Source organism: Phacochoerus africanus, chromosome 15 (assembly GCF_016906955.1).
Source record: "Phacochoerus africanus isolate WHEZ1 chromosome 15, ROS_Pafr_v1, whole genome shotgun sequence".
NCBI classification, from domain to species: Eukaryota; Metazoa; Chordata; class Mammalia; order Artiodactyla; family Suidae; genus Phacochoerus; species Phacochoerus africanus.
This window is the reverse complement of record NC_062558.1, coordinates 74,497,609-74,520,332: the sequence shown is the minus strand read 5'-3', so window position 1 is coordinate 74,520,332 and position 22,724 is coordinate 74,497,609. Positions and strand designations below refer to the sequence as shown.

The window sequence follows — 22,724 nt, the reverse complement described above, 5'->3', positions numbered from 1 at the left end:
GAGGCGTGGATTGGTGGTTTTAAGTCACCTGGCACCTTTCACGTCAGCCCTCCTGCGCAATAACATGCATCATATTCCCTCCGCCTCCTTTCCAGCATCTGTGTCCTCCATAGATTTGTCCAGGGAACAAGCACTCACTGCCTTCCAAGGAAGCCACACCCTGCATGTTTGAACAGCTCTGCTCATACTATAACACCCTTCCCTATGCAGACCCCCAAACTGCCTCCCAGGGGCTTCCACCCCTTAGACCAAATTCTGGATGGTGACTTGCCCAAGGCCACCCAGCACTTGTCAGAGGAGCCTAACTGAGCCCCCAGGCCCCCAGCCCCATTCTTGCCTCTCCGCCCTGAGCTGATGCTCAGAAGAGTGGGGCTGGTGTGGAAGTGGGGGAGGCTGAGAGCCAAGGCTTCTTGTGGCTCCAGGCCCTCCTGGTCCACCCCCAACCCCAATCATCTTACCAGCCCAGCACATAGAGCTCTGGCTTCGCTGTCCCTTTCCTCTAAAACAGAGAGAAAAAGAAAAATGCGGCACAACATTCTGGGGTCCAAAACAGAACACCAAGGACAATGTTAATAAATACATAAAAGTGTAAAGATCTGGATCGCAAAGGCACTTAACACAGGCCGGCCAGGTGGCACAGGAATGGTTCAGTGTGTGCCCGAACATCCTAGGGCGGGGGGCAGTAGGGGTGGAGAGGGCACCTGGGGAGCCCCCTGGGGCCCCCATTCTCCAGGGCATTGCAGGCCAAGGCCCACTGCTTCCATTCCTTTCGCCTGGCTCAGAATGGCCTGATGGATGAACTGGTAAGCACCTCTATGGCCTGCTAAGGCATCTGGGGACCCCCTGCAGGACTCGGAGTGAGGACCCCTGGGAGAGATCCCGGGAAACAGGCAGCTTCCTGAGAACCAGGGGGTCTAGGGAAGGTACCTGCCCTTGAAAGTCATGTGGGGGTGGCTAAAGCCACAGCACTGCTGGCCTGTGTCTCCTCCCCACCCCTGCATGGGGCAGAGGCTCAGGTCCTGCTCTGGAGCACTTGCCATGAGTGGACTCTGGTCCTCAGCCTTAAGAGACTGGTCACCCCTGAACCCCACCCCAGCACCCCAAGCCTCTGGCCCAGCTTGAGCCAGGTGGGAGGAGAAGACCCCCGACTCCAGCAGGGGTGGCCCTTGGTAGAGGGCCGTGATTGACGGGGCAGAGCCTGAGAATGCAAACCTCCTCTGTGCCCCACAGCTGCCTTCCAGGCTGCGCTCCTTTCATGCCCCAGAGTGATGACAAGAGTTGCCATTCCTGGTCCAGCCGGGGGTCTAGCACCAGTTGGGAAACCCCTGGATAATAAGGACACCTGCTCCAGAGTGTCCAGAGCCCCCTTCTTGGATGGGCAGGGGTGAGGTGGGAGGTCTGCCTGTAACCCGGAGGCAACAAAAGTAATAGGAAGTGCCATCGGCAGCAGCAGAGGTAGCCACCGACACTGCCCTCCAGCCTGCAAAGGCAGGCTGGGCTCTGCTTCTTGGCTTTGGCTGGAGGAGTTATCTGGAGCTCCCATGATGAAGGGCTGGGCCTGAGGGGAACTTGCCTCCCACCCACCGCAGCCCTGCAGCGGGAGCCTCAAGAGCACATGCACCCCCGGTGGCTGTGAGGGGCATGGTGTTACCTGGTCCCCAGTGCTGGCAGGAGAGACAGACAGGGGCACCATCCCTCCCCAGCCCCACCCCACCAAGGTCCGAGTCAGTCACCTGGGCTGCTTGCTGAGGTATTTCCGGTTAGGGATTCCCTGATCTTTTTCTTCCTCACACACCCACTTCATGGAGTGAAAAGGGTCACAGCCTCAACTAGAACAATAAGAAGACAAATAATTTAAAAGGCAGTCTGTGCTCGTCCCTGCCCCACTGTGCGTCCTCCAGCGGGGGGTCTCCGGGGGCAGCACAGAGTGTAAACTTGACTGGCGGGATGGGCGAGGCCGGGCTCATGTCACCGGGGCGGTGGCAGGCAGGCTGGTGCCTGGATGCTTGGGGTCTTCCCTGAGCTGCCCTTTGTTTTCGGAGGCTGGTGTAGGTGCCCCGGTCCAGCCCCAAGATGGTCCCTGGGGGGTGCTAGGGGAAGTGCCCCCGAATACTGTAGGACTCAGTTTCTGGAGAGCAAAGCTGCGCTGGGTCACCGGGGAGCTTGTGCTCAGAGGTCCTGGGAGCTGCGTGGGTCGGCCACGCTGATGTTCGTCTGATTCCGTTGGCCCCAGAGTGGGCTCCGCAGCATCTGGAGGGGCCTTGGGTCCTGGGAAGGGGCTCCCAGGAGCGGAGAAGGGTGGCGGTGAGACCAGGCCAGGGTGTGGGCTTGCGTCAGGGTCTGAGGCCGTCTTGGTACAGGACTCACAGCACAGCCGGGGGTGGCTGGGGACGGAGCAGTAGCGATGGAGCAGTTCCGGCTGGCAGAAGATGGACCTGTCCCCCACGCAGGGCTCCGCTGCACACACAGCACAAGGACCGGTGCATGAGGACACCCATCCACTGGGTGACATCTCCCGCTCAGCCCTCCACCCTGTCTGGACTTACTAGAGAGCTTTTTCCCAGAGGGGATCACAGGGCTGCCTGACGGGAGAGACTGGCCTGAGTAAGAGCCCTTATATATGGTAGAGGAACAAACATCTTCGGGGGTGTGGTTCTCTAAGTGGGGTCCCCACACATGCAGCATCAGCCTCACCTGGAAGCTTGCTGGAAATGCCAATTCTCAGCCCTCATCCAGACCTACTGAATCAGCAGCTCTGGGGGTGAGGCCTGGATCTGTGTTGTAACAAAACCTCCCAGGCGATTCCACACAGGGAACACTGAGGACCACAGCCCCACACCATTAGTCATCAGACTTGGCTGCAAACTGGAATCACCTGGGAGTTTTACCAATGGCAGCTGCCCACTTCCCACGCCCAGGGAGACTGGGCGGTCTGGGTGTGGCCGGGATGTTGGGTGATTCTCAAGGGCAGCGATGCTTGGGAACCCTGCTCTAAATGAAATGCGAATGCTTGCCTCCTCCCAGTCGACCCAAAGGAATCGTATCTATTCTGGCCAGGGCCAGGCAAATGCAGATTAAACATCCTGCCACCAGTCAGCACACATTTTGGAGCATTAAGCCCTCTGCCAACAAATTTGGGATCAAGCAGACGTAGGTACCAATCAAGGCTCTGAGAGGCCTTGGGTAAGTCACTTAAATTCTCCAACCCTCAGTGCCTTCTCCTGTAAAATGGGGATAATGCTGACATTTACCAGTGAATAACAATATTATAATTGTAGATAGCATTTGTAAAGTTCCTGGCATAGAGGAGGCGCTCACTGTACTGGTTCTGCTCGCTTTAGTTCAAATGTCATCTAAGAATGTTTTTGAATTTCTGTGATAACTTCAGGTAGGTCTCTCCAGACAATGTGAAGGCAGGAGCTTTGCTTTCTATTAATTTTTGCTAGGGAAAGAGAGCAGGAGGAGGAGAAGGAGAGGGAGTCGGTGGGGGAGAGGGAGAAAAAGAGAAAAGAAAAGCTGAGCAGGAGAGGAGAGGAGAGAAAATGGAAAGGCAGTGGCCTCCAGGTGGCGCCAGAATTCTAGGACCAGAGTCCGAGCTCCCCTCAGCTCCCAGGAGGAAAGGAAACTGATGCTTAAAGAGCAGGAGCCTCAGCACAGGGGCAGAGCAGCAAGAGTGGAGCCAGAAGACCCTCCAAGGACATCTAGTCAGACACTTTTATTTTACAGATGAGCTCTGGGAGGTTCAGGGATTTGTACAAGGTCACACAGCCAATGGGTCCTCTAACTAGGAATTAGGGTCTGCTACTCACCTACTCACCTGGTCAGACCTGGTCCTTGGGAAGGGAAAGAAAGAAGGAACATAGGGAGGAAGCACGGAACATAGAGCCTGGCACATAGCAGGTGCTCAGTTAATATTTACTAATGGATGGATGGATGGATGGGTGAATAGATGGAAAGATGAGGGGGTCAAGTGAGGCAGAGAAATCATTGCTACAATTTTGTTGTTGTTCGCTGACAACTAGGCAGGAGTGCATAAGTATTCTCATCTAACTGGTGGCCCTCTAAAGACAGCTCAGAACTACAATGGCGTATCCAAAAATCTTGGAACCAGATGAGATTAATAATTCAGAACTTTTGAAGTTAGATAGTCAGTGTCTGCATAGTGTGTAATGTCCCCAGTGTAGACTGGGAGGTCACCTTGTAACCAAATGGCAATGGTTCTGGAGCAAAAGAAAAACTCATCTCTTGTGAGTTCTGGGCAGATTTTGCTGCCCAACACGTTTGCACCAAATTTAGGGAAGCACTCGCAGCCTTCGATATTTTGGAACCATAGATAAGGTATCATGGACCAATACAAGCATCATCCCCACCTCACAGCTGAGGGATCCCAAGCTCCAGGAGGCCGAGGTCACATGGATGGGCTGGAAGCTGGGTCTGTTCCACCGCGTGGCCCATGCTGGTGATGCCACGAACGCTGAAGGTTGGGGACGGGGTGGGGTCCAGAGATACACTTACTTGATGATATCCTGTTAATGGGATCTAGGGGCTCAGATGGTGGCACCCATTGCTCCTCTGGGGTCACGAGTTCTGGGTCGTCAGCCCTCACTGTGGAGTTCTGGAGCTGTCCTGTGAGGGAGAGAAGCAGCTCTAGTATTTGGGATTTCTAGGGGGCCAGGAAGCAAGCCAGGCTGGGTCTCAGGTCTAAGCCAGAGGAGCTGGGCCGGATCCCCATCCTATTCTACTCACCTTCGCAGGCGGGCAGGCTGCAGACCTGGACGGTGTCTGGCTTGTCCCCCTCACACTGCCCCAGGCTGTTGGCGCTGGTCCGGCATACCACCTGCCGCTGCTGGATGCCCTCTCCGCAGGTGACAGAGCACTGCCGTGGGAAGGCCAGGGCCAGGCCAGGCACAGCGGCCAGCAAGGGGTAGGGGGAGAGACAGAGGAAGAGGCAGTGAGCTCAAAGCCCAGCTAGTGCCCTGGATGGAAAGGGCACAGAGGAGGGTGCCACGTCTCTGCCTGACCAGAGGGACATGCAAGGACTGCTCCAAACAGCCTCTCCAGGACAGCACAGCAATTGTCAAATTCCCTTGTGCCTGGTGGGGAATAGTCATTGCCCTCATCTTAGAACCCCTTGAACCTTCCCACCATCTGCAGAGAGCCTGTGGGACGAAATATTTTATGTATTTGCCGAGCTCCCTCTTACCATCCACCAGCCCGAGGGACCTGGAGCAGATCCATGACCTCGATGGTACCTTGTTAATGAGAGGTGGGCACCCAGATTGCGACACCTGCTAAACTGAGAGAGCAGGATGGCCAGGTCACCGTGCAACCCTTTAGCTTTGACATTCACTGACCTGGTGACGTTCGGCTTGCAGAGGCATGCTCAAAAGTGTCCTCTCCCCCACGAGGGACAGGTGTGGCTGCCACACCCTGGCCTTCCATACTCTGACAAACAGGGGTGGGCTTTGGGGAGAGCAAAGCTGCCTGCGTGCCCAGGTCACTGGGTTTTGTAGGCACTGACCATGGATGGGCAGAACGTGCCGAGGTCTACTGCTCATACTGGGGTGGGCGACAACCCAGGGAGATGCAAGGGCCACAGGCCACACAGAACCATGGGACAACGATGGCTCATCTTCCCAGGAGGAATAATTACCAACAAGAGCTCCTGAGTGCTTGGCCAGCTTTACGGGGACAACTCTCTTCCACTAGGTGTCACCTCTGTTTTATGGAAGGGGCCCTTTGTGGCCCAGCAATCTTTCCGTTGTATATTCAAACAGATAAAGCTATATATTTTGGAGAAGAAGCTAAAATGGGCATGGCTTGTGTGGGGATTTTTAGTTATTTAAGTCTGTGTTATGCAATACTTCAAGCCCACAGAAAAATATGACGAAGTTGGTCGTGAACACCTATTCAAATACCGGCACTGGCAATTTTAATAAGTCAGCATCCTGGCATATTTTCAAATATTGTGGCGTGCCTTTTAAAACTTAAGTAAATGGTAGTCCCCTTTGGAAATGATCTTTTTCTTCATACTTCAATGCTTTTTCTCACCTATTTTTCTGAGGTTTATCTATATTAAGTACAGTTCAAGCTTATTCATTTTTCTCGCTGTATAACGTTTCATTACATGAACAGACCATGGCGCGGGAGGTGGGGAGGTGTTTGTTGGTCCAATTTCCTACAGATGGATAATTATTTCCTGGTATTTTTCTATTCCAACAAGTATCATTGTGCTTATCTCCATGATGAAACGAAATTTTAAAAATTGTGATAGAAGTTCCCGTCGTGACACAGTGGTTAACAAATCCGACTAGGAACCATGAGGTTGCGGGTTCGGTCCCTGGCCTCGCTCAGTGGGTTAGGGATCCGGCATTGCCGTGAGCTGTGGTGTAGGTTGCAGACACGGCTCGGATCCCACGTTGTTGCTGTGGCTCTGGCGTCGGCCGGCGGCTACAGCTCCGATTCGACCCCTAGCCTGGGAACCTCCATATACCGCAGGTGCAGCCCTAGAAAAAGGCAAAAAGACAAAAAAAAATTGTGATAAAATACATAGATCATAAAATTGACCACTGGAACCATTTTTAAGTGTCCAGTTCAGTGGCATTAAACACAGTCCTATTATTGTGCAGCCATTGCTACCGTCCACCTCCAGAACTGTTTTTTCTCCCCAAACTGAAATTCTGTGCCCATTACTTTTTTATTTACTAATTTTTTTTATTTTTTGCCTTTTGTCTTTTTAGAGCCACATCCATGGCATATGGAAGTTCCCAGGCTAGAGGTCCAACCAGAGCTGTAGCGGCCGGCCTACACCACAGCCACAGCCACGTCAGGTCTGAGCCCCATCTGCGATCTACACCACAGATCACGGTAACGCCGATTCTTAACCCACTCAGTGAGGCCAAGGATGGAACCCACAACCTCATGGTTTCTAGTCAGATTCATTTCCGCTGCGCCACGACGAGAACAACTCTGTGCCCATTAAATACTAACCCTCCACCCCCTGGCAACCACCCTTCTACTTTCTGTCTCTATGAATTTGACTTTTCTAGGTTCCTCACATAAGTGGAAACATACAGTAGTTGTCATTTTGCATCTGGCTTATTTTACCTACATGATATCCTCACGGTTCAAATTCACTGAATTTTTAAAAGAAAACCCAAGACATGAAAAAACTTCCCTGTGGCCCCTGAGCTATTCCACAGCCTTTGCACTGTTTCCCCCTTTCTCCCCTGGCCTCCTAACAATGAACTTTCTGCAGAGCTGCCAGAGTGATCTTTAAAACTGAAACTTTTTTAAGCTTCCCACCGCTCTTAGAATAACTCTAACCTCTCAAAAAGCCCTGCAGGATTTGGCTTATGCCCGCCTCTCCAAAGGCAGCCAGTAGCCCCTGTACCTCTCATTAAGCTTGAGTCCCACTGTCTTTTCAGTTTCTGGAACATGGTAAGGTTGGCCCTGCCTCAGGCTCTTCCTATGGCTCACACCCTCGGGTCTCAGCACAAATGTCACCTCCTCAGAGAGGCCCTCCCTGATATGTTACCCTGTTTACTTCTGCTCAGCTCCAAGTGCAAGCTGGAAATGCTACTGTCATTTGTACTTGTCTCTTACGTTCCCCTCACGGGACTATAAGCACCCCGAGGATAAGAATCAGGTCAGTCTGGTTGGTGATGGGTTCCAGACATTCTTAGTACAGTGTGCCTGGAATGCAGCTGGCACTCAGTAAATATTTCTTGAATGCAAGAATGTACTTCAGTTTGCTCGTCTGTAACACGGGGCTGTTAGCCCATGTCTCCTAGCTCTGAGTGAAGGTCAAAGCAGAAAGTGAATGAATATAAAGGCTGAGCCCAGAGCCATGGCCAGCATACACAGGAGCTGCTGGACTTGGTTTTGAGAAAAATCAGATCAGATGTGGGGAGAGAAATTAAGCCAGAAATTCTCCACTTGCAAGGAGCACCAGATCTCTCCACAGCTCCCCGACCCAGACCCACCTCGTCCTTGACTTTCCAGAGGAGGTGACTGTTGGGCCAGTCCCTCCCATCCTCTGATGACAACTCACCTGGGACCAGGCTCCTGTCCGCCACTGGACTGGACAAGGCACACGGAAGCAGGGCCGACGGGCCTCAGGCCGGTCCCCAGGGCAGGCCTTGGCTGGCATGGCCTTGTGGGTACCGTTGGAGAGGGGCAGCAGGCACTGCACGCCCCGGGTCTGCACTCCCAGCTTCCCACAGCTCCGGCTGCAGGTGCCCCACTCCTCCGTCACCCACCTGGAGACAGATAGGGCAAAAGATGGGGCCAGGTGGGGGGACTATGGGGACACCTCTTCCCAGGGCCACTTCCACCCCCTGAGCCACCGAAGGCAGGAGCCGAGAGAGGGTTTGGGCTTCAGAATGCTTGCGGAGTGAGCCAACCATCCACCTGACTCTGCAGCTGTCAGGCTGTGTGACCTTAGGGAGGTCACTTATTCTCTCCTCCATTTCCTCATCTGAAAAATAGGTCTAATGCATATTTATTTATTTTTATTTTTTATTTTTATTTTTTGTCTTTTCTGCCTTTTTAGGGCCTCACTGGTGGCATATGGAGGTTCCCAGGCTAGGGGTCCAATCAGAGCTGTAGCCGCCGGCTTAGCCAGGGCCACAGCAACTCGGGATCTGAGCTGTGTCTATGACCTGAACCACAACTCACAGCAACGCTGGATCCTTAACCCACTGAGCGAGGCCAGGGATCGAACCCGGAACCTCATGGTTCCTAGTCGGATTTGTTTCTGCTGCACCACAACGGGAACTCCTCTAATGAATATTTAAATCCAGGCACCCTATACGTCCTTGGGTAAGCTATCAACCCCTCGAAGCTTCAGTTACCTCATCTTTACGGCAGGATTTTTCAATACTTCATAAATATTTGAGTGTCTACCATGTCCTAGGTACTGAGATTCAGCAGAGCACAAAACCTGAAAATCAGGGCTTGCAGAGTAGAAGCTACTCCGTGGGGCTCTTGGGACAGTTAAGGGACTTGTATATGTACCGCACATGGCAGAGTGCATGACATGCAGTAGGCATGTCATAAAAGCAGGCACCATTAGTATCACTGGTGCCTATGGAGCTTCATTGCTGATCAGCTAAGCTGCTGGTCTCCAAGCATCTTTTATTTTTTTGTCTTTCATCTTTTTTAGAGCCACACATGGGGCATATGGAGGTTCCCAGGCTAGGGGTCGAATCAGAGCTGTAGCTGCCAGTGTACACCACAGCCACAGGAACTCAGGATCTGAGCCGTGTCTGCGACCTACACCACAGCCTCACAGCAACACTAGATCCTTAACCCACTGAGCGAGGGCAGGGATTGAACCCACGTCTTCATGGATGCTAGTCAGGTTCGTTAACCACTGAGCCACAATGGGAATTCCTAAGCATCTTTTAACCATGAGCAACTTCCAGCTGCTCAAACCCACTGGATGAGTTGGACAAAAGCAAAACTGCTCTGGTGGGGAGGGGGGGAGGGGCAGCCCTCAACTCCCACTCCCATCTGTTTCCTGAGGCATCATTTAGTAAGCCAGGGCTTTCAGCCAAGCTCTTCCTTTAAAAAAATAAAACAAAAAGCCCCCAAACTTCATTTGGCATTTTACAGATGAGGAGACAAGTGGGGTGGGGTGATCTGCTGGGGGGCACGGCGGAGTTAGCCTCACAGGCTCTGTGACTACAGATGTTTGTGGGGAAAGTGGCCTGAATCAGTGCAAAGTGAGACGTAAAAGAGAAGCATGGAGGGCCAGGGGGCTGGGGATTGTGGCCTGAGCCAGGCACAGGGAGGCCACATCAGGCTCTGGCCCTGGTCACCAGCTCCCGCCCTGGCCTTGAGGTCCCCCCAGCCTGAGGGAGCAGAGCTGCTGTGGGTCAGCCAGGGAGAGTTGGAATCCGCCCTCGGAATCCACCTCTACCTCCACAATCCTGGGAGGACAGCTGGGGAGGCAGAAGGAGGGACTTGGCTCTCTGCGGTTTCTTATTGGCCAGCTACCCTCGGCCCTGCCTGGGGCCACTGGGGAAGCCTGCTGGGGCTGAGGAGGTGCTGGGTCAGCTCTGCCACAGGCTTAGAGTCCAGACCTCGATCCTCCACAAGCCACAGCTCTTTCCTCTCCCTGAAGCCCCATCCAGAGAACCCATGAACACGACCTTGTGCTCAGGAGAGCCTGTGTCCTCTGGCCAGGAAATCCCAATCATCAGGAGCTAGACCAGGTTGGGGGCTGGCAGGCCAGTCTGTGGCCCTGAGCTCAAGAAGTCTGGGCCGAGAGGAGCTGGTGGACAGTGTCCTGGTCTGGGGCCTGGAAGCACTGAAATTCCTGGCTCATTAAGGGAAATCTGTGTCCCCAAATTAGGCTTCAGTTTCCCCATCTGTAGAAGAATGCTGGGAGGTCAGCACAAAGGGAGCCTCTTCGTCCTTTTGGGAGTGGAAATGATTCCAGAAACCCCATAGGGGGTGGATGGGCAGGGAGGACAGGTGGGCTGCAGGGCAGAGTCAGGCAGGTGGGCTGCTCTCAGCTCAGGGTCCTACTGCAGGGGCCATGGGTCTCCAGCTCCAGTGCTGGAGGAACTGCAGCCCCATTCTGAGGTCAAGATTGAGGGAGGGTCTGTGGTCAGCCCCCCTGGTCCCTCCCGTGAAGTACTCACACAGGCTGGGCACACGGCTGCTGGTTGCAGCGCCGACGGATGGGCTTGGGCCTCTTCCTGTGATCGCAGAGGTGCCGCTGGACCATGTGGTGGTCTCGCCGGCGCCGGCAGCCATACTTGGTGAACTGGATGCCTGAAGGGAGGGCAGCCTGCTGTAGGGGCTCGGTCCCATCAGCCGCCCCCACCCTGCCCAGAGCCTCAAAGACACTGGTGAGCTCTGGGGAGCCCGGAGCCAATCCCACTCCTTCTGAGCCTCTGCACTTCCTCCGGCCCAAGTGACCTACTGAAGAAGCCTTTCTCAACCAGCCTGTCTCAAGGTCCCCGGTATATGGTGCTGCCTCTCTGCACAGCTGGGGAGCTTCCAGGGCAGAGGCCCTGCCCCATACGGCTCGCACCCCCCGCCCCTCCCCAAGGCCCTGCCCAGGCTGCCACACCCCCAGAGACCTTCGAGGAGAAACTGAGGCACAAGCTGGGGACGTGTCAAGAGGAGACAATGTCAGGCCCCTGACCCCTGCTGCTCCCTTTCCAAGAGGCCCTGGGCTGCCCCCACAAGGCGGCCACGTGGTCGGGCGGGCACTACCTCCTCCGCAGGCCTTGGTGCAGGGCGCCCAGCTCTTGAGCGCCCACTCGTAGGTGTCCGTCTCCTCCAGGAGCACGTTGTTGCTCCCGATAAGGGGCAGCAAGTCCTCATGGATGATGTATTTGTAGGCCAGGCTGCTGCGGGGGCCACCCTCGGCTGGGGGGAGCACCTGAGGGCAGACGGAGGAGGTGGCACAGGACGGGAGGGCAGAGAAGCAAAGCCAGCTAGGGGGATGGGGAGGAGGGGTCAAAGGGGAGGAGGTGGGGTCAGAAGCAGAACCAGTGAAAGCCAGGAGGGGGACAGCATGAGTGTGGCCCGGGGAGGCCATACAGCCCAGTAGCCACACGGCAAACTCAGGCTAAGCACCTCCTGTGTTCCAGGCCTGGGAACAGCCTGTGTGCTCATTGGTGATTCTCCCTTCCACAGACCTAAGCTCCAGCAAGGGCAGGACCCATGTCTGTTGGTCTGTCCTGCTCACCAGCGCATTCGCACTGCCTGACTCTAGAAGATGGTCTGCAATAGAGATTCTTATCACATATATGATTGCAAGTATTTTCTCCCATTCCATTCAGGTGATCTCACTTTCTTGAAAATCTTTTGATAGATAAGAGCTTTCAATTGCCATGAAGACCAATTTATCTCTCTCTCTCTTTTTTTTTTTCATTTGTTGCTCATGCTTTTGGTATCATATCTATGAATCCAAGGTCATGGTCATGAGCTGTATCCCTCTATTTTCCCCAAGAGTTCTAGGGTTTTAGCTCTTCTTGTTACTTGAGGCTTTGATCTATTTTTGAGCTGATTTTTGCATATGGTGTGAGGCAGGGGTTCAACTTCATTCTTTCACAGGTGGATATCCAGTTGCCCCAGCACCATTAGTTGAAGAGATTTTTTTTTCTTTTCTCATCAAATAGTCTTGGCACCCTGGTTGAAAATTAACTGGTATGGGTATATGGGTGGGCAATAAATACAAGGTGAACAGAAAGCACATGTTGACTTGAATTAATAGGCCAACAGCAACAGGCTTCACATGCTGCCCTCCAGGAGCTCCCTGACTAGTGAGGGTAGCACCACAACCTGTCCCAGGTCTCCCTGCCACCAGCCAAGGCCAACAGAGCCCCTGCTGGTCTGGGGTCCTGGGTTACCAACCCCTGTCTATGGTCTAAGAAGAAGGGGTGTGGGCATAGGTGGGCCCCGGCTAGGACAGTGGCCCCATCCCCCTCTCAGGCGGCTGTAGTGCCAAACAGCACCCCTGGGCCACAGGAAGCTGCTCCTGGACACACCTGCTGGTAATGCCATAATGCACATGGACACTGGATGATGGTAGAACCAGAGCGGTAAACAAGCCAGGTCCCTCCAGCTCCTCCTGGGCCCCATTTCTGACCTCGAATTAGGGAGAAGAGACTCCCTGTGTGTGGCGTCTCTGATGGGACAGTGAGACAACCATTTATTTTTCCCTCCTCACTTGTCATCCTGCCAGCCTTGAAGCATGGGGGCCAGAAGGATTTCCACCAGCCTGTGCTGGCTGGGCAGCAGAGACAGTAAGCTGTAGCACCGGGCTGGGGTAGCAGTGGCTGGGCAGGAGCCACCGTGCAGGGTCGGGACTCACCAGGACGGCAATGGCTTCGGGCAGGGGCCCGCTGGTCTTGAGACTCTCCTTGGCGTCCTCCACCGCGTACTCCCATTCCAGGCCCATTGCAGTGAAGGTCCGGCTCGTGGCTTCCTTGCCCTTGGGGTTGAGGATGAAGCTGCCTGTGACCTGGTTCTTCACCGCTGGCCATGGGAAGAGGGTCGCACAGATTTCTATTCCTCTCCACAGGAGCACGAGCCACACCTTGGGGGCTTCAAGGCCGTCCCAGTGGGCCCCTCGGGGCTCCCTGCCCACCTGTCGCTCCTTCCCACCTGAGCCTTTGCCCAGAAGGGTGGATCATCCCCCTCCTCCCTGCAGCCTGGCTCCATTCCTGGACCATTCCTCTCCCCATCTTCCTGCCTGACTCATCTCCAACCATATTTATGGCTCGGCACAATTCTCCCCTCCTCCAGGAAGCCTTCTTTGATTGTCCGGTCCTCAGGGATTGGTCTCCCTACAACTTTTATAGCAGAACATAGAGGCTAAGACTACAGTCTCTAGAGTCAGATTGGTCTGGCAAAGCTATTTAGCCTACCTGTGCTGCCTCAGTTTCACCATCTGTAAAATGGGAATGATAATTATACCTAGCTCATGGGGCTACTGCCCCATGAGGATAATCGCAGTACCCTATGCCCACCTACCCTGCCATGCGGCTCTTGGGAGAATTAAAGGGGTTCATATATGTAAGGAACCAGACAGTGCATGGCATGCAGGTGGCACTTTTACTGTCATCAAAACACTGCCTGCCTTTTAGCACTGTTGTGATTATAGACACCCTGTCTCTCCCACAGCCTGTCAGTGTAGCTCCTCCATCTCGGTGTCTTTGGCCCAGCACAAGGCCTGGCACAGAGTGGGAGTATAAGAAATATCTGTGAATTTTTAGCCCTTAAACCCTCCATCAGTGAGTAATTCATAGTGTCACTGAAAGGCGCCGGTTGCCAGTGGGCAGGAGTGTGTACCTGCAGACCCCCCAGCAAAGGCCTCAGAGTCACAGCCTTATTCGCCCTGGAAGCATCAGGGATCCGGGAGGGGCTGCTCCCTGGGGCCTGGGCCCCCAACCAGGGTGGGAGGGCAAAGTTCCAGAGCCCGGGCGTGTCCCCACCGGGTGTAACACAAGAGCTAAGGATGGAGGGCAAGAGCCACATGACCTACTGGTCACTCTGCTGACTGCCTTGGTGGGACCCTTACACGCATCCTGGGGTTGGTGATTATTAATCTAGATGGGGGATCAGAGGCTCCTCAGTTTCCTCAAAGGCAAAATGGGATAACAAGAGTCTCTGTGGGCTGCCGTGAGGCTTCAGCAAGATGGCAAATGAAGAGTGATGGCTCAAGGCCCTGCACACAGGGGATGTTAACAGCATGGCTTCTCTCCCCTTCACTTCCTTTCAGAGTCCATGTCCCCAAATTCCAGGATTGCCTAACATGTTTGGACAGGGCTTTGGCTTTCACTGCCAAGACCACCTCCTGTCCTGGACTTGTCCAGAGGGCACAGACCCTATGTCAGGCAGATACACACACACACACACACACACACAGTACATTTACACCAGGGCCGCTGTGGATCTTACATGCATGTCACCAGACACCCTGTGCCAACAATAGGTCTCAGTTCTGCTTCCCTCCCCACCCAAGATCCTGGAGAGCTCTAACACAGCGAGTGTGCCCGCCCTGAGCCTGTCGCCAGGGCCAGCAGCCTCTTCCCCAACCTCCATGGAGGCCCATCTGCAGCCTCCAAGGGGTGCTCCCCAGGAGCTAGTCTTCTGGAGATGGGGGACAGGAAGGCGCGGGCCCAGGCGGCCTTAGGGTGCAGCAGGAGGAGGGTCTGTAAGCACCACCCTCTTCCAGAGTAAATGACCTTCTCTCCTTGAGCCCCTGTCTCTCCCGGCCCCTGAGCTCAGTTCCCCAGAGCCAGTCAGGCAAAGTGGGCAGTGGGGTGCCAAGCTCACACTCCTGGTGCCGATGGGTGAGGCTGGCAGGGGCCTGAGGCCGGGAGATGGGAGATCCAGCCCCAGACCAGCTCAACCCAGGTGTGAATGAGGCTGCACACAGGGCCCGCCCACAACCCACGTGGGGCCTCAGTTTCCTCTTGTGCCTTGTGCCTATTGGGTTTGCACTCAGGTGCCCTCCAGAGAGTGCTGGGGATTTTTCTAGCTGTGCTAATGTAGGTGTACTTCCCAGAGAGTCCAAGTTCTCCAGTGTTTTGTATTGTTTTCATAATAATCTAATGCTTGTCAGCATTTCAGTAATATATGAACTTGCCCAGCGATGTTATATTTTGTGTTCATTTTTATGACAAGCCAGTGACAAGCAGTGTGACTTGGTAGGCATAGTAGGTAAGAGGGGCCTCTAGGACGTGCCAGTGACATCTCAGCCCACACGCCCTCTGTAAAGGATCTGAACACATACAAGTACCAGAGAACCGGCCACTGCCCAGCATGTGGGCGGCAGCCTTCTGCCCATCTGCTCACCAGGAGCTTGATCCAAGCCATGCCTGTGTGTTTTTAATTGACATATAATTCATATACCATACAGTGCCACCTTTCAAAGTGTGCAATTCAGTGATTATGCAATCATCACAATTATCTAACTTCAGAACACTTTCATCAGCCCCCAAAAGAAATCTGAGACCCATTTGCACTCACCATATCCCCTCCCACCAGCCCTCAACAACCATTAAGCTACTTTCTGTCTCCATGGATTTGCCTATTCCTTTTTTTTTTTTTTTTTTTGGCCTTTTCTAGGGCCGCACCCACGGCATATGGAGGTTCCCAGGTTAGGGGTCTAATCAGCTGTAGCCGCCAGCCTACACCACAGCCACAGCAATGCAGGATCCTAACCCACTGAGCAAGGCCAGGGATCGAACCCGCAAGCTCATGGTTCCTAGTCGGATTCATTAACCACTGCGCCACGATGGGACTCCATGGACATGTCCATTTTTTGACAGCCAATTTAGTTTCAGCAAAAGCAGTACAAAGCAAACAAACACACAAAAATCTCCATTACATTTATGTTCTTAATTTGAATTTTGTTAACTAACAGCAATTCAAATCACTGGGGAAAGGATGGGCTCTAATAAATAATATTACGAAAAATTAGTTATACATTTTGAAGGAACTATAAAAATACTGAGAACCTAGAGTTCCTGTGTGTGGCTCAGCAGGTTAAGTATTCTGCATTGTTGCTGCTGTGGCATGGGTTTGATACCTGGCCTGAGAACCTTATTCCTGCCATGCATGCACCCCAAAAGATTACTGAGAAATAATACAAGGAATCATTTTTAGGACATTGATTTGGGAGCATTTAACTTAGGCATGACATGCCAAAGTTCACAAAGGAAAAGGTTGATACAATTGTGGGTTTTTTTTGTTTTTTGTTTTTTGTTTTCAGCCTTTTTAGGGCCACACCCATGGCACATGGAGGTTCTCAGGCTAGGGGTCGAATCAGCTGTAGCTGCCAGCCTACACCACAGCTCATGGCAACGCCAGATCCTTAACCCACTGAGCAAGGCCAGGGATGGAACCTTCGTCCTCATGGATACTAGTCAGGTTCATTTCCACTGAGCCACAACAGGAACTTGACACAACGGTGTTATATACACACACACAGACCCACTTAGAAGAAAAATGACAGTTTGGAAGTAATATTTCCAACATACCAAAAAACCTTACTATTTAATTGTAGAAGTCAATAAAGGAAGCAAAACAACCTAGTAGAAACAGGGACAAAATATTTATATAAGAAAAAGATAAATATGAATATCTGAAGATATGCTCAATACCATACAAATTCAAATATCTCACTACATGTTAAAAAAGAATTTTGTTGATTGATTTGGGGGCTCTAATTTTTCACATCTTAGCTTTTTTTTTTTGGTCTTTTTTCCTTTTTCTAGGGCCGCTCCTGTGGCATATGGAGGTTCCCAGGCTAGGGGTCTAATCGGAACTGTAGCCGCCAGCCTATGCCAGAGCCACAGCAACGCGGGATCTGAGATGCATCTGCAACCTACACCACAGCTTACAGCAACGCCGGATCCTTAACCCACTGAGCAAGGCCAGGGATCGAACCCACAACCTCATGGTTCCTAGTCGGGTTCATTAACCACTGTGCCACGATGGGAACTCCACATCTTAGATTTCTAGCTGTACAACTGCTATGCTATAAAGGGTAGGAGGCTGGCTTAGAGATGCTACTAAGCATCATTATAAAAACAATGACTGGAGGGTCCATGTGGCCAACCACAAAAATGGCTGGGGTTTCCTCCTATTCCTGTGGGTTCACCTCTCTGTGCTGCAATCTACCACATTTCCCATCAAGACTCTGTTTTGAGGGAGTTCCCTCCATAGCGCAGTGGTTAATAAATCCAACTGGGAACCATGAGGATGCAGGCTCAATCCCTAGCCTCGCTCAGTGGGTTAAGGATGAAGCGTTACCATGAGCTGTAGTGTGGGTTGCTGATGCAGCTTGGATCGCCTGCTACTGTGGCTGTGGCTGTGGCATAGGCCAGCAGCTGAGCTCCAATTCGATCCCTGGGAACTTCCAGCTGGGGACAGGACCCTGTCATTCCCATGACCCCAGCTGACAGCCAGTACTAAGCAGGTCCCCAGAGATCCACGAGCTGACTGTATTTGCACGAGTGAGCCAGGCAGATGGGAACAAGAGGCACCTAGCTGAGCCCAGCCCAGACTGATGGCCCACAGAGCCGTGAACTAACAGACACTTGTTATGTGAAAAGGCTAAGTCTGGGGGTGGTATGTCAGACAGCAAACATGAACTAACGCATTATCTGAAAACAGTTTACCTTTAAAAGGTACCTAGGTGGACAAGATATTAACAGTGGTTGCCCCTGGGAAGGAAACTGCTCCTGGAGGCTGGAGGTGTGTGGGGGGGGTGGGGGGAGTGCTTCACTGGATCCCCTTTCATAGCTTCTGAAATTTGAACCATGAATCAGCTTGCCATTTCAACATAAGTAAAAATCAATCAGTAAAAAAGGGTTCTCTCCTATTAGTCAAATTTGTGAACTGTCTCCTGCATTCAAATCCGGTCTCTGCCTCCCAGGTCCCCCACACCTGAGGGCAGGCTGCCCCTCACTGAGCACCCTGGCACACTCACCAATGTGGTGGGGAACCTTCTCCAGCTCCTCGATCTGGATGTGCCTGGCACCTGCTGGGATCTGCACCAGCTTGAGAGCTCCTGCCACAGAGGAGAATCCAGAAAAACCATGAGCACCCTGAGCTGGTGGCCCCACTGCCCAGCATCCCCCATCACCACCCCTTCCCCACAGGTACCCAGGAACCTCAGTCTCTTTATCTGTAAAATAGGGATGGGCCCTTCTCTACAAAGTACTGAGAGGATCAGAGTTTGTACCGTTTAAAATGCTCTATAAATACCATAGGGCTCTGTGTGTGTGTTAGTTGCTATTATTTCCCACTTCCTTTTCTTTTTCTTTTTAAAACAAATTTTATGGCCACACCTGCAACATATGGAAGTTCCTGGGCCAGGGATTCAATCTGAGCTGCAGTGACCTACATCAGATCCTTTAATCCACTGCTCTGGGCCAGGGAGTGAACCTTCACCTTCACAGTGACCCAAGCCACTGCAGTTGGATTCTTAACCCACTGTGCCACAGCAAGAACTTCTATTTCCTGCTTTCTTTTCTTTTTTCTTTTTATGTCTTTTTGGGGCCACACCCACAGCATATGGAAGTTCCCAGGGTAGGGGTCAAATTAGAGCTGTAGCCGCCAGTCTACACCACAGCCATAGCAATGCCAGATCCGAGCCACATCTGTGACCTACACCACAGCTCACGGCAATGCCAGATCTTTAACCCACTGAGCGAGGCCAAGGATCGAACATGCAACCTCATGGATATTAGTTGGTTTCGTAACAGCAGGAACTCCCTATTTCCCACTTTCTTGACCTTCTTTTCTCCCGACTTTCCCTACCCACCCCCTTCCTCCTACACTTTAAGCCACTACAGGGATTTAAAAGAAATAGGCCATGAAGATCCAGCATGGGGGGTCCCATGGTCCTCTCAGTCTAAGGCCTAAAGACACCTTTCTCAGAGCTACGAACTTCCCCCCAACAAGAGGGAAAGGCGAGATGAGGCAAAACTGAAACATTCCCAAAAGGGAAATGAATCTAGTTCATACTAAAGTATAAAGGACTAAAATGTGGTCCTTTTCAACAGCAAGTGTGGCCAGTTTGGAGGTGAGGAAGGAAGTCAAGGAACTCAAAAGTACCAGGAATTCAAAGGAGGAAGCACCATAGTTTTTTAAAAAGTGAGAGAAGAGAGTGGAAAGGAAGACCAGTCCAGTTTGGGCCACATCTTCAGACCTCTCTGACTTCTCACTCCCACTAAGAGCCCCCGGGCAGAGAGACGGCTGAGCTCCTGTGACAACACAGTGCTGGGTAGGAAGGGCTTCTGAGTGCCTGGGCCCAAGCGCAGGTGCAGCATACCTGGAAGATGAGGGGACCACAGCCAGGGGCAGCCTGGGAAGGTCTGAGACAGGCTCCAGGGCCCCCCTCCCCACCCTGGACTGTAACTGGCTCAAGGAGGGAGGGCTCATCAAAGGGCTGGCTCAGGCTCTAGGGACCCTGGCTGGGCCAGAACCCCAGCGCCCCCTGCTTATTCCCCCAGCCCGAGTCTGCTCACCTGCCTGCTTGGAGGCCTTGCCCAGGGTCCCCTTCACAGTCCTGCAGTGGGAGTTGTCACCACCACAGACCCCACACTTGTCATCTGTCTTCATGGACCCCACCTCCTTGTCACAGCCGACGGGCTGAAGGCAGAGATGGGATCATTGGGAGGAGGCTTCCATGCCACCCCACCCCCCTGCCAGGCCAGCAGCCCCGGGCTCCCTCCCTGGTCCCCAGGCCCCAGATATGAGAGAACCCTAGCCCAAGAGGCATTCCTGGACAGGGCTGTTACAAATTCGCTGTGTGACATGGCAAGGTCTTAAACCCGGCCATGCCTCTCCCTCTGAATGGGCCTGGGCCATAACCCCTTTCCAGCAGCCCAGGGTCACACGGAGGGCCAAGGGGGGTCATGGTGGGGAAGGTGAGACGATGCTTATCTTCCTAGGGAGCAGACAAAGGGGCACCTACCACACACTCGCCACGGGCGCAGACACTGTACGGGTCCCGGTAGCTGCAGCGTGTCCCGTCGTGGACCACCTGGTTCATGAAGACCACCTCCCCTGTGTCCTCTGACTGGCAGATCAGCTCACACTTCTGAGCATCTGTGGAGAAAGGGACCAGCTGGGCTTGGAGAAAGTGGGCCGGCTTAGGGCGACATTAGCACATGGCCCAAGCAGGAAGCTCGGGGCGCCAGCCCTGGGAAACGGGGGGGAAGGGTGGTGGTGGTACCAGGTGTGGAGCTAGGCTCAAAATCCCTGCCAGGTCTCTTAGGAGCCATGAGACCCTTGGGCTCTGACCCCTCTGAGCTTCAGTTCCTTATTTATTACCCTTGATCCGGTGAAACACCAAGCTATGTTGTTAAGAAACATCAAATGATAAAACAATAATAACAACGGTAATAAGAAGCCAACACTTAAGGAACGTTTCCTATGCACCAGATACTTTCGAAACCTTATATACTCTTTTTTATTTTTTCTTAATTTTTGGCTGTGCATGCAGCAGGTTGGCACGGGATCTCAGTTTCTAGACTAGGGATTGAACCCGGGCTATGGCAGTGAACGCTCTGAGTCCTAACCACTAGACCACCCGAGAACTCCCCCTTTATACACTCTTTTTTAAAAAAAATATTCTAAAAAGACTTTATTTTTCTAATAAATGATTATTTTAAATGATATTTATACAATTATTTGTGGGTGACAGGTAATACAAGGAGGTATTTTAGAGTTAAACCATTAATAAGGTAAAATCAACAAGACCCTGATTTTATGCAATAATGAAGGGAAATTTTCTCAAGGATGTTACAAAAGAGAAGTGATGAAAATTATAACATCTTTGATCTTAGAATAAGACATAATACTTACTTTTGAATATTGAGTTCTCTCATAATCTTTCCCAAAAAGTAACTACCCTAATTATATCACAGGAAATATCTGAATAATCACCAATATATGCACAAAACAGAGATAATTAATTTCTCTCCCCTTTATATACTCTTGAGGTACAACTTTAAATGCTTCTTTTGTGACTTCACTAATTTAAACCTCTCAATATCCCCAAGGAAACAGATTCTAGCATTACAGAGGAAGAAACCAAGGACCAGAGAGGTCAAGGAATTTGCTCAAGGCCCCACAGCCACACAGCAAGTGGCAGAGCCAGGATTCTAACTCAGGCAGTCAGGCTTGAGTCCTGCCCTGACCGCTACATACACATCACCCATCACACGTGCACGGTGTATCTTCACACGTTTGCAAAGTTTACAAGACTGTGTGTAAGGAAGGCAGAGCAGTAATCTGTGTTTGGGTTTGCAAACGGAGCAGCAGTGAGGGAAGGAAGGAGGTCCTTTCTAGTTCTAACAATTAAATGTTCTCTATCTGGGCTACTGACGTCATGCAAAAATAGGTTCCGGAGAACATATAAACACTTGCTGTGTTTCTTGGAAAAAAGGAGGTTGGGGCTCAGTTAACTTCCTGGAATTTGTCTAAAAGTCCTGGGAAAACCCCAAGTCCAGATGCCCCATTGGCTTTGCAGCTCCTTTCCACCCCATGCTGCTGAAGCTGGTGTGGATTCTGGTGGGATCTGCCAGGCTTTGAAAGTAAAATTTCTTTTCTTTCTTTTTTTTTTTTTTCTTGTTTTTTTGCTCTTTAGGGCTGCACTCATGACATATGTAAGTTCCCAGGCTAGGGGTCGAATAGGAGCTACAGCTGCTGGCCTGCACCACAGCCACAGCAACGCAGGATCCAAGCCGTGTCTGCGACCTACACCACAGTTCACAGCAACGCTGGATCCTTCACCCATTGAGTGAGGCCAGGGATTGAACCCGCAACCTCATGGTTCCTAGTTGGATTCATTTCCCCTGCGCCACGACAGGAACTCCTGAAAGTAAAATTTCTAAGGAACCATCTGGCTCCCAGCTCCTCATCCCTGAGCTCCCAGGATACCTGGTGACGTTTCACCCCAGCCCTCAGGATTCAAGTTCAGAGCCACAGCATCTAATATCACTTTGGATTTCATGCACAGGGAGCTGGATTCCTGATGGACCTGGGCCAGGGGCTGAGGAGTGAGGGGCTGACACCCTTCAGAAAACAGACAGGACCCTGGCCAGTACACCCCACGCAGGTGGGTTTCTGGAAAGTCCTGGGAGCCAGCTGACAGTGGCAAGGGAGTGGTGAGCCCCCCAGACTGGGAGGAATCCAAGCAGGGGGACGACACCCCTACAAGCATGTTCCAGAAGGGTCTGTGTACTGGCAGGCAATACACAGGCCTCTGGCGTCCCCTCCAACTTGAAGACTGTCATTCTAAACGTGAGCTGAAGAACTGAGGGTCTTGCAACTGACACTTCGGAACCATGCTTACCAAGAAAGAAGTGGCCCTGGGCTCGGAAGAGGAAAGGTCATTGTAATCACACCATCTGAGGCCAAGGGCTGGATGGTGGGGAGGGGGAGCACCAGTCCATAGAGGGACCGTGGAGAGGCTGGCCCCGGGAGGTAGGCTCAGAGGGCTGGTAAGGGCCCTTCCAGTCCAAAGGCTCTCAGATGGTGTGACGCCTAGTCTGTACTGGCTTCTCCTTGCCCCTTCCAGAGCTATCACTAGACATGCTCCAAGACAGATCAGCACTGGTGTGGCCCCCAAATTTAGACCCTCTATGTGGGTCCCAAGGCCTGTGTCTCTCCCAGGATAGCCCAGAGGGGGTCAGTGGAAGACTCCACAGGCTCCCATGGGTCTGCCTTTCAAA

General features: G+C 52.4%; 1 protein-coding gene across 2 annotated transcripts in view; it reads right to left on the bottom strand.

Moving 5' to 3' along the window:
• Positions 1–22,724, bottom strand: part of ADAMTS14 (ADAM metallopeptidase with thrombospondin type 1 motif 14) — a 113,708-nt gene that overhangs the window by 19,814 nt on the left and 71,170 nt on the right. Inside the window, exons 13-22 of one of the 2 annotated variants that reach the window (XR_007132218.1) lie at positions 19,961–20,094; positions 19,512–19,635; positions 17,969–18,049; positions 12,839–13,002; positions 11,233–11,401; positions 10,653–10,785; positions 8,054–8,261; positions 4,747–4,876; positions 4,516–4,626; positions 1,734–2,457 (exon numbers count right to left, since the gene is read on the bottom strand). Coding sequence is in view for 1 of the 2 variants with exons in the window: in XM_047760819.1 (XP_047616775.1) it covers positions 1,964–2,457; positions 4,516–4,626; positions 4,747–4,876; positions 8,054–8,261; positions 10,653–10,785; positions 11,233–11,401; positions 12,839–13,002; positions 17,969–18,049; positions 19,512–19,635; positions 19,961–20,094 (1,748 nt within the window). In the remaining variant the exon portion in view is untranslated. Of the gene's footprint in view, positions 1–538; positions 2,458–4,515; positions 4,627–4,746; positions 4,877–8,053; positions 8,262–10,652; positions 10,786–11,232; positions 11,402–12,838; positions 13,003–17,968; positions 18,050–19,511; positions 19,636–19,960; positions 20,095–22,724 lie in introns of those variants that run through there. The other variant, XM_047760819.1, reaches the window with a different exon arrangement.